Source organism: Podarcis melisellensis (assembly GCF_964234715.1).
Source record: "Podarcis melisellensis genome assembly, chromosome: 2".
NCBI classification, from domain to species: Eukaryota; Metazoa; Chordata; class Lepidosauria; order Squamata; family Lacertidae; genus Podarcis; species Podarcis melisellensis.
In genome coordinates, this window is record NC_138529.1 from 99,500,190 (window position 1) to 99,516,969 (window position 16,780).

Sequence of the window (16,780 nt, forward strand, 5' to 3'; positions counted from 1 at the left end):
GCAGCACAACATGGCGCTCCTGCCTGCAACGACGCCTCTGAACGTGGTCACGGTGGACGGCAGGAAGTTGCTGGGGGGGCAAGTGGTGCAGCAAACCCCTCCCATGATGATGCAGATTGGCAACCATCGAGAGCTTATTAGTTTCAATGTCACCCACTTATCGGACACACCCATCGTGTTAGGCATGAGTTGGCTGGAGAGGCACAGTCCCGCGGTTGCGTGGTACCAGAGGCAGATCAACTTTTGTTCATCGTATTGTGCTCAGCATTGCTTTCAGACCGATCAGGGAGGAGAGGCTGAGCAGCCATTGCATCTGGGTATGGTGCAAACAGTGCCTCACAAGTACCAGGAATTCTTGGAGGTTTTCTGTGAGAAGGAAGCTGACAAGTTGCCGCCTCATAGACCTTACGACTGCGCGATTGATTTAGTGCCAGGGGCGCAATTGCCTGCTGCCAAGCTGTACTCCATGTCGGAGGACGAAATGCAAGAGCTTCGGGAGTTCATAGACCATAACCTCAAGCGAGGTTTCATCCAGGAATCTAAAGCAGCGGGAGGCAGCCCTGTTTTCTTTGTGAAGAAGAAGGACACGCCCCAAAAAAGGCTTATAGTGGATTACAGGTTCATCAACAGCTTGACTAAGCCCAAAGCTTTCCCCATGCCCAAGATTGACGACCTTTTAGCGACCGTCAGGAGGGGCAAGATTTTCACCAAGCTGGACCTACGTGGAGCTTACAATCTCATCCGCATCCGGAAAGGAGATGAGTGGAAGACCGCCATGTTCACCCCTCTGGGCACATACGAATACAGAGTCATGCCTTTCGGCCTCCAAAATGGCAGCCACGTTTTTCAAGCATTTATGCACCACGTGCTAGCAGGTCTCCTCTACAAAAAGTGTGTCTGCTTTCTCGACGATATCCTGATTTTCTCGGAATCGCCGGAGGATCACGATAAGGACGTGAGGGAGGTCCTGCAGAGGCTGAAGGAACACAGGCTGTACGCCAAGTTGGAAAAGTGCCAGTTTGATGTCAGAGAGGTTGATTTCCTTGGCTACAAGTTGTCCGACGAGGGACTGGCCATGGACAGGGCTAAGGTTCAAGCGCTGTTGGACTGGAAAAGCCCTCGAAATCGGAAAGAGGTCCAGAGGTTCATCGGCTTTGCCAATTTTTACCGCAAGTTTATTAAAGGTTTTGCGAACGCGACGGCGGCGATCACTGACACCCTCAGTTCCAAGAAGAAGAAGTTCGTCTGGACCGAACAAGCGGAGCGGTCCTTCCGGACGCTTAAAGGTCTTTTCGCCTCCGAAGAGCAGCTGCTCCACGTGAATCCCGGCAGACCCATGCGGGTAGAGACCGATGCGTCAGATAGAGCGGTTGGGGCCGTTCTTTTGCAAGAGGATTCACAAGGCAACTGGCGACCGGGTGCGTTCTACTCCCGGAAGCTCAGCAAGGCGGAGCGCAATTATACCATATGGGACAGGGAGTTGTTGGCCATTCATGCTGCTTTCAAAGCGTGGCGACACTTCTTAATAGGAGCCAAGCACACGGTGCAGGTCCGCACGGATCACAAGAACTTAGAGTATTGGCGGACGGCTAAGTTGCAGACCCAGCGACACATGCGCTGGGCGGAGTTCTTTGCGGACTTCGACTTCAAAATAGAATACATCCCAGGAGACTCCAATGTTATTGCAGACGCGCTGTCCCGAAAGCCGCAATACTTGGAGGAAGCAGCTCCAATCGCAGCAAAGCACATTTTCGCACCGCAGGCGTGGACGTGCGCTACCATCGCAGTCGACCTGGACGCGGTGCGACGCGCGTTGCAGAGGGATCAGTTTGCACAGTCTAAGATGGAGGAGCTACGCGGAGGGTCGCGACACAACGATGAGTTTCAATTACAAGATGGACTTTTGACTCGTAAGGGTGCCCTTTACGTGCCCACCGACGATCTTCGAGCCAAGGTTCTGCAACAGTTGCATGACGCCCCTAGTGCAGGCCATTTCGGCAAAGAGAAGACGATGGAGTTGGTGGCTAGAGACTTTTGGTGGCCCCAGATGAGAGGAGAGGTGGCGGACTACGTCGCCAGGTGTGATATCTGCCAGAGGTCCAAACCAGTGCACCAGAAGCAGGCGGGATTGCTAGAACCGCTGGAGACACCGCAGCAACCGTGGGAGAGGGTAGCGTTGGACTTTGTTACAGACCTGCCCAGCTCCAGAGGTAAGACGGCGGTGTTAGTGGTGGTGGACTTGTTCACCAAGATGGCGCACTTCATTCCTTGTGCCAAGGTGGCGACGGCAGAACAGACCGCAAAGCTCTTCATCGATCACGTCTTCAGAGTGCATGGACTTCCGCAGTCCGTCTTGTCCGACAGGGGGCGCCAGTTTGTTTCCACTTTCTGGCGAAAGCTTCTGGGCATCTTGCACGTCAAAATCAACCTGACATCGGCGAGGCATCCACAAACCAACGGTCAAGCGGAGAGGGTCAACGCGATCATGCAGCAGTACCTGCGGTGCTACGCCAACCAGCGACCTGCGGCGTGGGTGGACTATCTGCCGATGGCTGAATTCGCCTACAACAACACGAAACACGCTTCCACCGGGGTGACGCCTTTCTTCGCGAACAATGGCCGTCATCCCAGAACCTTCCCGAGATTTGCGGCACCAGGAGGGGGGGGGCCTCAAGATGCCGACCAGTTTGCAGCGGAGTTGCAAGAGGTGCACGAGGAGCTGCGGAGACATTTGGAGCTGGCAAAACAGGCGTATAAGGTGCAGGCCGATAAGCACAGGAGGGCGGGAGAGGACATCCAGGTTGGGGACTGGGTGTGGTTAGCAGCCCACGCGATGCCGGCCAGGTCATTGGCCAAGAAGAAGTTAGGACACAGGCAGCTAGGGCCATATCAAGTTGAGGCTAAGATCAATCCGGTGGCTTTTCGTCTAGCCCTTCCGGAAGGTTCCAGGGTGCACCCGGTCTTTCATAGGTCGGTGCTCACTCCCTACAAAACCCCACACAGGTTTCAAGAGTCAGGAGCACCCCCAGAGCCACGTAGGAGGGCGCCTGAGAGGGGGGAATCGCCAAGACCAGGACCTCTTAACGAGGTCACAGAGATACTGGACTCGAGATGGGGGGAGGAGGGAGTTGAATATTTTCTCGCCAGGGAGGGCACACCAGCCGCTGCTAATAGTTGGGTGCCAGGCTACGAGTTAGACGAACCCCTTTTGAAAGAAGAGTTCCATGCACTTTTCCCACATAGACCCATGCCAGCTGAGTACTTTGATGACTGGCTTTTCACACCCACATTGTCAGATAGCACGTTCAGGGGTTTCTCTTCCCCCGAGGAAAGAACACCAGAATCAAGCCCGCCCAGGGGATCGTGCTCGGGGGTGGACACGGAAACCCCTTATTGGTGGGAGGAGCAGCCAGAGGAGGAATGGCGTAAGAGGTGGCTGATAGGTCCTTGGCGGGCAGCACCGGAGGAAGTAGCGATGGAAGCAGAGACTGAGAAGCATTTGGGGGAAGAACCCGACTTCGAATACACTTACACAGAACTGCCAGCAGGGAACATTGACGTAGACGACCTGTATCCTGAGCCTACCCCCGAAGAGCCGCAGTTTCCACAACCGGTCCCCGGCGAGCGGGAGGGGGGAAGGGGGGGCTTCGAGGGGGGGATGGATGTCAGGGTTTCTGGGAGAGAGGAGGAGATGACAGAGGAGACGGAGAGCGAGTGGGAGGAGGGGCAGAAGGATGAGGAAGAAGATGACGGAATTCTGAGGGAATCCACGAGTCTGAGCAGCGAGTCAGAGGATTCTCAAAAGGGGGTTACCTTAATCAAGCAAAGGGGAGGAGAAGGGAGAAGCGGAGAGGAGCCCAGTGGAAGACAGAGGAAGCAAGAGACGTCTCAGCCGGAACGGAGTAAAGGGGGTGGAGTCGTCAGCCTCTCGGAGGGAGCAGGATTAGGAGAGAACAGAGAGAGGGGGTTGGAGCAGGGTGTTCAGCCGGAAAGGGTGGAGAGCAGAGCAGGGGGTGGTGTAGCGGTCGAAAGAAAGGTCAGCAGCAACGTACGCGCGCCAAGTTCAAACGTAGAGGCGCGCGGAAGTGGAGAGAGCTCAGGGGAGGAGCCCGGCCCTAAAGCCAGAAAGAGGGGGGAAGAGGCGGCAGAGGATTCAGCCTCAGGCGAGTCACGGAGAGAGGGAACCCAGGGGGGCAGGAAGACCCTGCGGAAAAGAAAGGAGAGGAAGAGGTGGTCTAGAGCCAGGCTATTAAGTTGGTGCGGAAGAGGGGAGGAGTCAGAGGGGACTTCAGCGGTCTAACGTGGCAGACGTACGGCCACAATGCTGAACTGTATGAGAAGCAGAAATCTTCAATAAACTTTTCCTGTAAATAAGCTGCAACGGAGTGAGGTCTCTTGTGAGCTGGGACCAGTCCTGGGTGGCCGTGACAACAGTATTCACAGCCAAAGATACAAACTGCCAGTATTTAGCCCAGCAACATATATTTCCTTCAAACAGCATTTCCGTGTAGAAAAGGTAGGCTCAAAGCATATAATTCATGCCCAACAGGCATTCCCATCAACTGATGAACTGTTTCTATGGCACACTTCATTTAGCAGTTAAGACTGTTCCTACAGAGCATTTAATTAGCAGCTAAAACTTTTTATTAAAAGCTTTCTTATGCATTCCGCAAACATAAAACGATTTTATGCACAAGAAGCAATGGGGTGGGGAATAATAATAGATTGACAGCACTTCCCTCATTGTTTACACACTTCCGTAGGAAAGAGTTAGATATAAAACTATTCTAAGTTTCACACAACCATGTGTAAAGCAAACTACTTGGCTAGGGAAAACTTATGGGGAAATATGGGCATACGTGCATATGCAAGCATACTTAACATTGGACTCACACAGAAGAAAAGAATCACAAAAAAATGCTTCTTCAAAGGGCTTGTGTATGTCAACGCAAACGTCAGATGTGTGTACTAAACGTCAGATGAATGTACAAGTTCATAATATGTGTGAATCAAAACACACACCCCACACACTCATATATATATTACATAATTTGCTAGCCATTCAACATTAGAGGGGATGTGATTAATCTTCCACGACAGGCTCTGAACTTTCCGTTCAGATGGGTTCTTCCTCTTCCTTCAGACCTACTGGCAATGGATGTCATTTGACCTGCAGATTTCACTCCGAATAAGGATCAGAGAAACAAACACTGACATTATTCCGCTAACCAATTATCTGCCTCAATTTACTGCTCAAGCCCAGAGACTAGTTTGCTAAATGCATAACAACTAGAGGGGGTGGGGGGGGGAGAGAAATGTTTGATAGAAAGGAGGGGGAAATATTGTCAGTTCTTTCCTTTTGCACTTAAATGAGCAGAGTGGATGAAGCCAAAGGAAGCCAGGCACAAAGCAAACAAATTTGAGTTTGGGGAGGTGGAGGGGGCTGGGATCTAAAATACCATTCACCTGGGCTGGCTCAAAAAGTGGGGAAGGAGAAGCCAGGCCTTCTCAAGGGTTTTTGTGGGGAGGCCAAATAGGCTCCTTAGAAAGGGGCAATGGATAACGAATAACAGGAATAGAGAGAAGCTTTTGAAACATTTTGCCTGCCCCCCCCATCCTCTTTCCTTTCCCCAGCAGGTTGCTAGGAGGAACATGTGCCTCTACTCCATCCTGTGTTTACACTTTGGGAAACTCTCACTGCCATATCTCCCTCCCCAATTTCCTATCCTGGGGAAGGAAAGGCAGCAAGACTGCGTCTTTCTCCACCTCCCTGCACTTAACCCCAAATCCAATTCTTCACCCTACTTCTTCCTCCTCAAGGGACTTACAATCCTAGCCAGGCTTCACCAGAACCTTAAAGGGGCTTGGGAGGGAGGGGGGGGAGGAGAAGGAAACACACCTGTTTCATCAAGCCAGAAGAAGTGAATGCAAAACAGAGAGGGCTATTATTCCCTAAATAGAAAACAAGCACTTAGCAACCTTTCTAGCTGGACTTGAATGTCAGAACCCTCTTAAAAATAAACTAAAAAATGCACTCCTCTTCCTACCTCAGAAGGGGAAGAAAAACCTGGAGCTGGGTTTTCCTGCTCCCACCCTCGAAAGGAAAAGCAGTTGGTGGAGATCCAGAGGGGTTTGGATTTGCAAGACCCCCCCAAAAAAGGGGACACCCTTCCCCTAATCAGCAGAGGCTCAAGAAGTCACCGAAACCACTGTCTTGAGACCAAGGGGAGTCTAGCCATTGCCTTCAACGCCCGGCACAGCTTCCCCACAGCCGACCCAGGCACCCCTCACTCATAGATATCCAGCCCCACACAAGCCCAAACACCACCCCTTCCGCTCGCTCGCTCGCTCGCCCTCCCTTCTCCACCTCTTCCAGCTGGCAGTCCGACTTACCCACTCCAGCACCCTCAGGAAAGCCAGGGGCTCCTTCAGCGCCCGGAAGGTTCCCTTGGAGGCGAGCTGGGGGGGGGGGGGGGAGAGAGAAGCCAGTGAGGGCAGAGTTAGGGCAGGAGGGGTGCCAACCCCCGCGGCGAAGCCTCCCGGCGCGCGCGCTTCCCCCTCCCTCAGGCGCCCTTACCTGGTTAACGGGTTCCATCCCTGCCCGGCTTTTGGCGCGCAAACTTCAGCTTCCCCGGAGGAGGCGGCGTCCAGGTGCAAGGAGCGCCCTGGAGAGGCTCTAGGCGGCTTGCCCGCGCCGAGGAGCCCGGGTTGGAGCGAGCGAGGCGGGCGGGGGGGAAAAACCCAGAAGAGCTGAGCTCCCAGCGAACATCCACGCCCGAGCCGAGCGCGCAGGGCGGAGGGAAGGAGAGGAGAAGGAGGAGGTGGGGTGGGCTGCCCGGGCTCGCCGCTCTGCCGCGCTTTAGTCGCCTGAAGAAGCGCGTGCGAGGTGGCCGGGCCGCTGCTTGAGAGAGGAGGGGGACGCTTCAGCCGCTCGCTTCGCCTTCTCACGGGCTGAGCGCTTCTCCCCTCACAAACCTCTGGACGGTGCTGGCGCGCTTCCTCAGCATGTCGAAGCGGAGGCAGAAATAAGAACAGGAGGAGGACTTTTTGAAGAGAGGGGACGCGCTGCCGCTCCGGCGCGCTTTTTCCCGCGCAGCGTCCCTGCGAATAGCGGCGCGCTCGCTTCAGTCGGCGTCTTCCCGCCGAGGGAAGAGCTGCGCCCTCCCTCTCGCGCGCGCGATGTGGGACTCGTAGCCCGATCCTACGTCTCCTCAGAAGCCGCCTTATACCGAGTCAGAGCACTGGCCCGTCTAGCTCAGTAAAGCCTACACTGACTGGCAGCAGCTACATGGAGAAGCCTGGGGTTGAACCCGGGACCTTTTGCTTGCAAGGCGGACCCTCTACCACTATCTATGGCCCTTCCCCTCTTACTTGGGAGTAAGCCCCAGTAGGGGTGACAGCACAGTCCGTGTGTGCAAATGCCATAAGCAAAAATAAACCCCTGCCTCCAAGGAGTTTACAGTCTGAAATAAGCAATGGGGAAAGCAATAGAGGGGGCAGTGGATGCAGATAATGTTTACTACACCATGTATGCGGTTTAGCCCTGTCTCTCTATCTGTGTGTGTATTTTTCTCTCAGTTAAGCTAAATTAGATTTCTTTCCAGCATGTATGCACTAGGTTTGTACACATCCTCAGCAAATGTACAGTGCAATCCTAACCATGCCTACCATGAGAAGCAGGTCTTACTGAATTGAGTGGGGCTTGCACCTGGGTAAATAGGGTTGTCTCCTTAATCTAGGAGTCCGCACCATTCATTGATCACCGGTGGGATTTGCTTCACTGGAAGCTGACATGCAGAGGACTAGGCTGCATAAGGAAGTGGGTAGAAAGCAAGCCAAAGAGATAACTAAAGCCAAGTCGTCTGAGGGTTTTATGGCTGCAATGATGTGCTACTCTTTGGACTAGCAGAGATCAGCATGAGGATTAGCACAGTGTGACTTACAGGTGTTGGGCAATGGCATGCTTCTTTGGCAGCACACCAATTAGAGCCTTAAAAGTCCTCTAATTATGTGCTCCTCTTCATGGAAACTAAAACCTCATTAAAGAGTCGCTGTTGTTGTTTTTTGCAGCGTTCCTCACAATATCAAGATAAAACATCCCAGAACATCACACATCACTTGAAATGCTGCACTGTTTTGAACACACCAGCTTGGCTGCTGCCTTTCTTCAAGCACCGAGGGGACATTCTTGAGTGTATTTATTTAGAACACACCATTGGGATGTGTGCCACTTGAATCCCGAATGGATTCTTCCTCTGGGGTGCAAGCAGGAGACTGCTATTCTACCCCTCAAGCAAATCTAAATGAGAGGAGGCATGGCATGAAGGGTTCCTGTGAGGCCTCTGCCTCTCTTCTCGATGGGGCACATTTCTGAGGAGCAACAGAGTGGAATGCCTGACATTATTCCTCCACCCCAAGGAAGAAAAGCAGAACCCAGGGGAGTGTACGTAAAGCTCTGGGTGTCATAAAAATGCAAATACATGTAATGGAAGAGTTTCGGCATTTTAAACCCTGCCCCCCATGACTCTGCTTGATCCCTCTGTTTCTACAGCTATCCTCCCACCCCTTCTTTATTGATCTTTGCTACCTCAATGTTTAGGAGACTTTTTAAAAATACAGTGGTACCTCGGGTTGCATACACTTCAGGTTACAGACTCCACTAACCTGGAAATAGTGCTTCAGGTTAAGAATTTTGCTTCAGGATGAGAACAGAAATTGTGCTCCGGCGGCGTGGCAGCAGCAGGAGGCCCCGTTAGCTAAAGTGGTGCTTCAGGTTAAGAACAATTTCAGGTTAAGTACGGACCTCCGAAACAAATTAAGTACTTAACCCGAGGTACCACTGTATGGGAAACACAAATTTGCAATTTGGAAAACTTTATTTCTTAAAAAGAGAACCAAACCTTGAAAGCAGAAGAAAGGAAGAGAGTGCTAAAGCTCTAATCAAAAGCTTATTCACATAAGATAGAATACATGATCATTTAAATATTTCCAAGCCCTGTTTTAGATTCTGCCCCATATCTACATTTGTATTTGCACTTTACCCAATTCGAATTCCCTATTACGATCTGATTTCATGCCTGCATGAACTTATGAAATTACCTGTTCTACCTCTCAGAATATTCACACTTAACTTTGCTTAAGCATTTACTTCGTTAGCTTTGGTTTTGAAATCCCTAAATATCTCCAGATGTTGTTGGACTACAGCTCCCTGGGCTTATGACATGGTGGCTAGGGCTGAAAGGACTTTGAATCCAGCAACTTCTGCAGGGCCACAGGTTAGCCAACCTGACACAAGTGGGCTGTGGTATTTCAGAAACAGCCCCTCTTAGATTAACCCTGTTCAAGAACTTTGTGTAGTTTCTGAGGCCTTTCTCATGGTCCACCCCCACTGGCAGAGGTGTGGTTGGTGAGAACAAGACAGAAGATAATTTTGATTGTGGCACCCAGATTATGGAATCACTCAGCCTCCTCATTGCCTGCTTTTTAGAGGTAAGAGTAGTCTGGTCAGCTGTTTCTATCCTGAAGGATTGAAGTAATTGTTGGGGAATAATCTGTGTAATACTTTTGCCATGATCTAAAACAGAAATACTACTGTATATGGCTATTTATTGATTCTCACTTCATTATTTTTTAAAAACAAAGAATGGAAAGCTGATTTTTCCACATTTGCATCTGTTTTAAAAGCTAGCTTGAATATGTAACACACAGGATCAGACCAATAGATTTATGTGTTGAAATAATTGTCTCATTTTCATCATAGGGCTATAGGACACTCTCTCATGCTGAGTCAAGGCCATTGGTTAATCTAGTTCAGCATGTTCTACTCCGGCAGCAGCTATCAAAGTTTCAGACAGGACACTCTCAGCTTTCCCCAGAAATGCCAGGAATTGAACCTGGAAACTTCTGCATGGAAAGAAAATACTCTACTGAGGAGCTATGGCCTTTCACCATGAGCTAAGCCCACGAGTTAATGGAAATTGCAATATTTAGAAATGCTGCAACTTAGTTATTAAAAAAATTAATGCCATCCAAATAAAATAACCAGCAGAATCTCTAAAGATCATCCCAGGAGGGACTGTGTAATGGGATGTTTCTCTAGCCCCTTAATAAAAGCTGCATTTAAAAAGAACCTGTAACACTGATTTCACTTCTTCATTATTACAATGAAGGGGAATAGATCAGGTAAGAGGCAAGCCGAATTTAAGTGCACCAAAGCATGCTCAGATATCTCTTGCTGGAATTAATGGAACTTTCCTGTTGAAACCTAAATATTAAAAACCGCTATATTGCTTCTGAATGCTGTTCACTATGCAAATTAGCTTTGTGAAGGAAATACACACACTAGATTCCCCTGCCCCCTCAACAACTGGACAGAGATCCTAGAGAGAGGTGAAGGAATTTCTTTTTTCTTTTTAATTTGCATTTTATTTATTTGTTAACATTTTTATATTACATCGGTAAACGTTGTCATATTACAGAGGGGAGGAATTTCTGTAGACCACAGCAACTCTCTGACCCTCAAGTCTGTCTTGATACTGCACCAAGTACCCAGGTGGACACAGCTGGGTGAGACCAACTCCATCCTGCTCACCCATCCAGGTCTCGGGGATGCAGACCAAATTGGCCTCCTCATCCACAATCAGTGGATGAGAGAGATCTTGCTCAGAGCCAACCTGGCATTCAGCCACAGCTGCCACAGACCCAACACCCAGCTGATAAAAGACAACCACAATTCCCCAGGTTGGAGGAGGGGCTAGCACACAGCACAGTCACTAGCCTATGCCATGTGCCCCTTACCCAGGCTGTCCCATACCCTACCCTGAACCATTGTGAATGGGTTCCCACCCCCCACTCTTCCCAGCTCTTCTCTAAAGGAACTGTTTTGTTTATTGAGATGGGCCTATATAGACTAGAGACACTTGTTGCTGAGGAAAGCCACCTAACACCTTGTAACGGACTCTTGCAGTTCTTATGCTTTATAAACAGACAGGCTGAATGTGGCTTGCTATGCCAGAAGAATTGCCTACAGGTGGTCAGCCGATCCTGGCTCTCCATCAACTGCTTGATTTCTTGCTGTGCTGCTTCTTGATTCTGAGCTTTCTGTATTGATGGATGAGACTGCCTAGTTAAGCTCTCTGAAAACAGCATATGTATTCTGTATGTAGTCAAAAAGATGTGACACCTAGAAAGGAGCCATGAAGAATCTACTATATACAGTAGGCTTTACAGAATCTACTCTAGATTTGAAGGGTGCCTGGTTAAAAATGTTGGCGTTTGGGCTTCCAGGCTGAACAACCACGAGTTTTTGTGATAACTGCCAATCATGGGGACAGTGCTGAGACATTACTTTTCGTGGGCCAGTTTCTGTTGTTGAAAATGTGCACATTTTCCTGCCTCACACAGTTCTTTTCAAAGCAGGAAGAAAAGGCTTTCCAGTCACTAGCTTTTTTTGCTTCTTGAGAACAAAATGGCAATTTTTTTCTTATCTCAGTGGGAGGGGGCGGATTTCACAGTACCTTTTAAAGTGCTCTAAATTGCAGAGTGCTTTAAAATGTTTTAAGGGTGTGTCATAAAAGAGGGCAAAACATAAATAAAATCCAAAAGTGACCACCAAGCCAGAACTGGTTGAGTTAGAAGCAGTTTGGCACTGTATGCTGAAGACTGTACTGCCTCAGCTCCTGAGCGTTTCAGTGGAACCAGCAGTGTGTTGTTGTGACTCTTTTTACTCTCTTCGTATACATTGATAAACATGGGGAAAGAGGGAACTCTCGCAGCAGCTCCTCGGAGGCCTGTTGTCAGCTAGAATGGTGGGTAAAAAGATGAGTATGGTATATCGCAAAAAACAATTTTGAAAGCACCCTCCATCCCAAAACTGGTTTTCCATGTGGTCTATAGAGGCTGCTGCTCAAGAAGGACAAGGACAAATATCCCCTTGGGCACATGGAATGATTGCCAAAGTTCCTTTATTCACAGCTACTATCATTAGCTTTTATCATTTCTATAGTACAGTGGTACCTCGGGTTAAGTACTTAATTTGTTCCAGAGGTCTGTTCTTAAGCTGAAATTGTTCTTAACCTGAAACACCACTTTAGCTAATGGGGCCTCCTGCTGCCGCCGCGCCGCTGGAGCACGGTTTCTGTTCTCATCCTGAAGCAAAGTTCTTAACCCAAGGTACTATTTCTGGGTTAGCAGAATCTGTAACCTGAAGCGTATGTAACCTGAAGCGTATGTAACCCGAGGTACCACTGTAATTGTAATTTCCGTTGCAGTGTTTATAGCACTTTCGCTTTCTTGCCTCGTTGATCTCCGGGTAAATGGATATAGTTTTCATGGTTGTTGTTGTTGTCTTTAAATGTCTGCACTCCTTGCTGCTCAGAGAACCTTGTATGTAAACAGCACATAGTTGCCAGTACCAGAGAGAACCAGCAGTCAACCATGGCATTGCACTGGTCAGTTTGTTTTCGGGGGCAAAACAAGCTCCAGCTGCAGACCTGCAGGGCTTTGGGGAGCAGCTGCATCCTCAGCACAGCTGCACATGACAGCTGGGGGAGAAGGGTGAGGACAATTGCTGGGTCAACCTGGAGCTGGCATGGAGAGTAGGCCTAGATGTAGCATGATGCTGCCACACAATCCTGGTGGAACTGGCTTGAGATGCAACCAATCTCAGGCCAGCTCAGCCCTGCCCACCTCCAGAATGTGCCATTTCAGGTTCTTCTCATGATTGGTTCCAGCAGGGGTGCTGCTGCAGCACTTTCTCTCCATCACATGTTCAGTGGGTGGAAGGGAATGCTTTGCAAAAGCTAAGTGTCAGCAGTATCCACTGGGAAGCCAGTTTAGGCAGCAGAGCTGGATGGAAGGACATCTCTGTCCAGACTCCAGGAAGGGCAGTTTGGATGGTTCTCCTCAAATGTTGTGAATAGTGTACACACAATATTTTCATAGAACCACAAGGAGAGAGAGAGGCAGATCATTTAGTCTTGAGTGGAGCAAAGCAGCATTTCTTTAAAAAACAAAGAAATGTGCGCCCAATTTCTATTTTTGTAAAAATCAAGGTAGCCTACACAGATTAAAACAAGACTAAATGCTAACCTTACAAACATCCCAAACCAACAATAAAACTGAAAATGGTTTATAAATCTTAAAATTTACTGAATGTCAAAAAGCTGGGCAAATAAAAAGGCCTTTGCTTGGTGTCTAGGACAACTAGGTCATCAAGCAATATATTCAATATCTGTGTAGGAAAGGTGAGTGCTCAACTTGCCAAGGAAATGGGATCCAGTAAAGTGTGGTAAGCTTGATCATAAAAAAAAATAGTTGACTTCCACCCAATGTCTATGGTGTGACCTCCCTCAGGAGGCTCACCTGACACCAACATTGCAAGCTGTTTGATGACAACCCTCCTATTAATCTGGGCATTTTAGCTCAGGAGTCATGACCTTCATGCCTTGGGGTTGACTGGGGACTCCAAGCCTCTCTCTCTCTGGACCTTGAGGTTCTCCCCACAATGACCCTTCTCTACGCCCTCCTTCAGTGTTTTTGCTTGGCTGGAATGTGTCTGTGGACTCTGATAATGCCTCTTGCCTCTCTACATGGAGTATGGAGGAGGATGTGCAGAAGTTAGCCTACTTTGCAAAGGGGGAATAATAATAATAATAATAATAATAATAATAATAATAATAATAATAATAATTTATTACTTATACACCCGCCCATCTGGCTGGGTTTCCCCAGCCACTCTGGGCGGCTTCCAACAGGAGATTAAAAATACATTAAAACATCAGTCATTAAAAACTTCCCTAAACAGAACTGCCTTCAAATGTCTTCTAAACATCAGTTGTTTTTCTCTTTGACATCTGATGGGAGGGCGTTACACAGGGCGGGGGCCACTACCAAGAAGGCCCTCTGCCTGGTTCCCTGTAACTGCACTTCTCACGGTGAGGGAACCACCAAAAGGCCCTCAGCGCTGGACCTCAGTATCCAGGCAGAATGATGGGGGTGGAGAAACTCCTTCAGGGAGTGGAGATGCACATTCTTTTAAATTTGTTGCCTCACCCACTTTTTGCTTCTGGCCCCACCCTCAACTGACATGCTGCCTCTGGAAGGTTGCCCAGACTGGAATATTGTGCTTGAGTTAAAGAATGTTCCCCACTCCTGTTACAGGTAAATTTTTGGAATTGTATTACCTTTTTTATCACTTTTTTTCTTTTTTTTCCTTTTTATCACTTCGGAATTGTATTGCCTTAAAAAAACAAAGTTTTTGCTTTGTCATTTATTTATTTTGTATTGCTTACTGGTTGGTTTTCAATTGTACTTGTATACTGTGTGAATTAACTTTAGCCACACTTTCTGAATTTGTGGGTTGAAGGGTGGTTAAGAAATATTCTGGTTCCAACCAAAGAAGAATGGCAACTTAAACTGATGGAATATGTACAGTTTGCAGATGTAACATAAGAGAACAAGAAAATAAGAGAACAAGAAAAACACATGTTTAAAGAAGATTGGAAAATGTTTATTGAATATATGGGTGAAAACTGTGTACATTTGAAAATGCTGGCAGCATTAAGATAAATTCAACAGGGTAAGTAAGTTTTGATGAATGTAATACTGGAATATTGAATGGTTTGGATTATGTAAAATATGCATGTAAAATATGCAGGGATGTTTGGTATGCAAATTGAACCACAGAAGGAGAAGAAGGGAAGTCATTGATTTAAGATTGTTTAAAAGAATATTTAATAATGTAAATTAGAAAATTAATAAAAATTATTATAAAAAAGAAAAATGTTTTAAATAGTCAAAATAAAGACCAGTGAAAGGGCATAAAGATAAACAGTTCCATTAAAGTAGCAAAGATGGGAAAGGGGAAAAAACTCCATTTCAAGTCTGTTTGAATGGTATTCCTAGGAATTGGCTGAATATGGCATGGATGGACAGAGAATTATATTTTGTCTACCCTTCATTGAGATTTCCAGATGGCTGTTGGTGCTCATGCTTCAATATGGCCAAAATCTGCTGTTTTGGTTTCCACATCTGTTCTCATTACAGACAACCCTTGGACAGCTTAGTAGTTAAAATATCAGGCTAGCTGTCTCTTGACGCTCTCAGTCTAAACCTTCCTCTGGAAATAGCTTCTCATGTTCAGCACCAGAGACAGTTCCCTTTCGTAACTCTCCCCCCTCCCACCCTAGTACAAATATACAAACATTCCCATCTGTTCAAGTTCACTGCTGTGCTGAGTTATTCAGTTGAAAACACGGAAAAGAAGACCAAGAAATGAGAGGCTAATTAGGTAATTAGATAGGTTATATTTTACTGAGGTATTCTACTTCAGTGAAATGCTTTGGCCAGCATTATGAAAATGTCAAGAACAGTTCAACCAGTTACAACCACTGGAAAGTGTTAAGTAGCACGGTATGATATACCAGATTTTTTATATAATTAATGAAAGCAGCTATTTTTATTGACGAAAACTGCAACCGTGGACTCGGCTACATTCGTAAGGATAAAGTGCTTTATATGTGTTATAACAATGTGAAACCGGATGGCGCTTTGGAGTCCTGTCTTTTGCCAACGGGATTTCCCTGTATGAAGTTTATAATACGTTTAACTGAATCGCTTCTTTAATATGTCAAGATCCAGCCTCTATGTTCACTTACCCAACGGTAAATTCCACTGAAGTCCACTGAAGAATTTGCTGCGGAATAGACATGAATAAAATTCCACTGCTGTTTATATCCTTCGGAAATGCAGATGTAGCAATCAGCATATGAACAACGTAAAGTGAATAGCACGTCTAGAAACACCCCAATTCAAATGTCCACTCAGCCATGAACTCACCGGACCAGTTGCTCTATTCCTAATATGGGATCAATCACTCTTTCTCAGCCTAACCTACCTCACAAGGCTGTTTCATAAAAGCTGGAGAACAATGTTTGCCAACCTGAGTTCCTTGAGAGCATGGGTGGGATAAAAATGTGTTCATTGCACTGTAACGCACCGAGAGCCAGTGTGATGTAGCGGTTAAGAGCGGTGGACTCGTAATCTGGGGAACCGGGTTCGTGTCACCGCTCCTCCACATGCAGCTGCTGGGTGACCTTGGGCTAGTCACACTTCTTTGAAGTCTCTCAGCCCCACTCACCTCACAGAGTGTTTGTTGTGGGGGGGGGAAGGGAAAGGAGAATGTTAGCCGCTTTGAGACTCCTTCGGGTAGTGATAAAGCGGGATATCAAATCCAAACTCTTCTTCTTCTGAATCAATTCATATCAGTGACTGATGGCTTGATTTGATTGATTCAATTTATAGGCCTACACTTCACTAATAATCCCAGGATGGGTTACATATACATAAAAACAAATTTAACACTGTATCAGAAAAAAGTCAGTAATATATTAAATGTAAGCAGCATTTGTTTCCTTCAGGATCCTAGCATAAGGAAAATGTAATTTTTAAAAAAGACCCAGTCCTGTGGCCGTGTTTTAAAAATATGCTTTGTTAGGCTGCTTAAATCCAAATGAAGATACACACACACACACACACATATATATGTAGAAGAATTTGTATGTCAGGTTGGCACTTGTTTCCTGAACCTTTAACAGCCACCTGAAAGACAGAAATTCAGCAGGTGTAACCTTTCTAAGCATGAAGATAAAATGCTGGGAAAAATTTATTTAGTTTAATTTCTGCCTGAGATCCAGCTGTTAAAAAGCACCGAGTCAGGAAAGCTGGCAAGGGAGGGGTGGAAAGAGATTTTCTAAGTTTCACAACCTTGCAATTTGTTATG

At 47.4% G+C, this 16,780-nt stretch overlaps 1 protein-coding gene across 1 annotated transcript in view; it reads right to left on the reverse strand.

The window, feature by feature from the left end:
• SYNPR (synaptoporin) overlaps positions 1-7,093 on the reverse strand; it is a 146,610-nt gene extending 139,517 nt beyond the window's left edge. The window contains exons 1-2 of the mRNA XM_081903221.1: positions 6,578-7,093; positions 6,394-6,459 (exon numbers count right to left, since the gene is read on the reverse strand). Coding sequence (XP_081759347.1) covers positions 6,394-6,459; positions 6,578-6,595 — 84 coding nt within the window. The 5' untranslated portion in view covers positions 6,596-7,093. The remainder of the gene's footprint in view (positions 1-6,393; positions 6,460-6,577) is intronic.
• Positions 7,094-16,780: the final 9,687 nt, after the last annotated feature.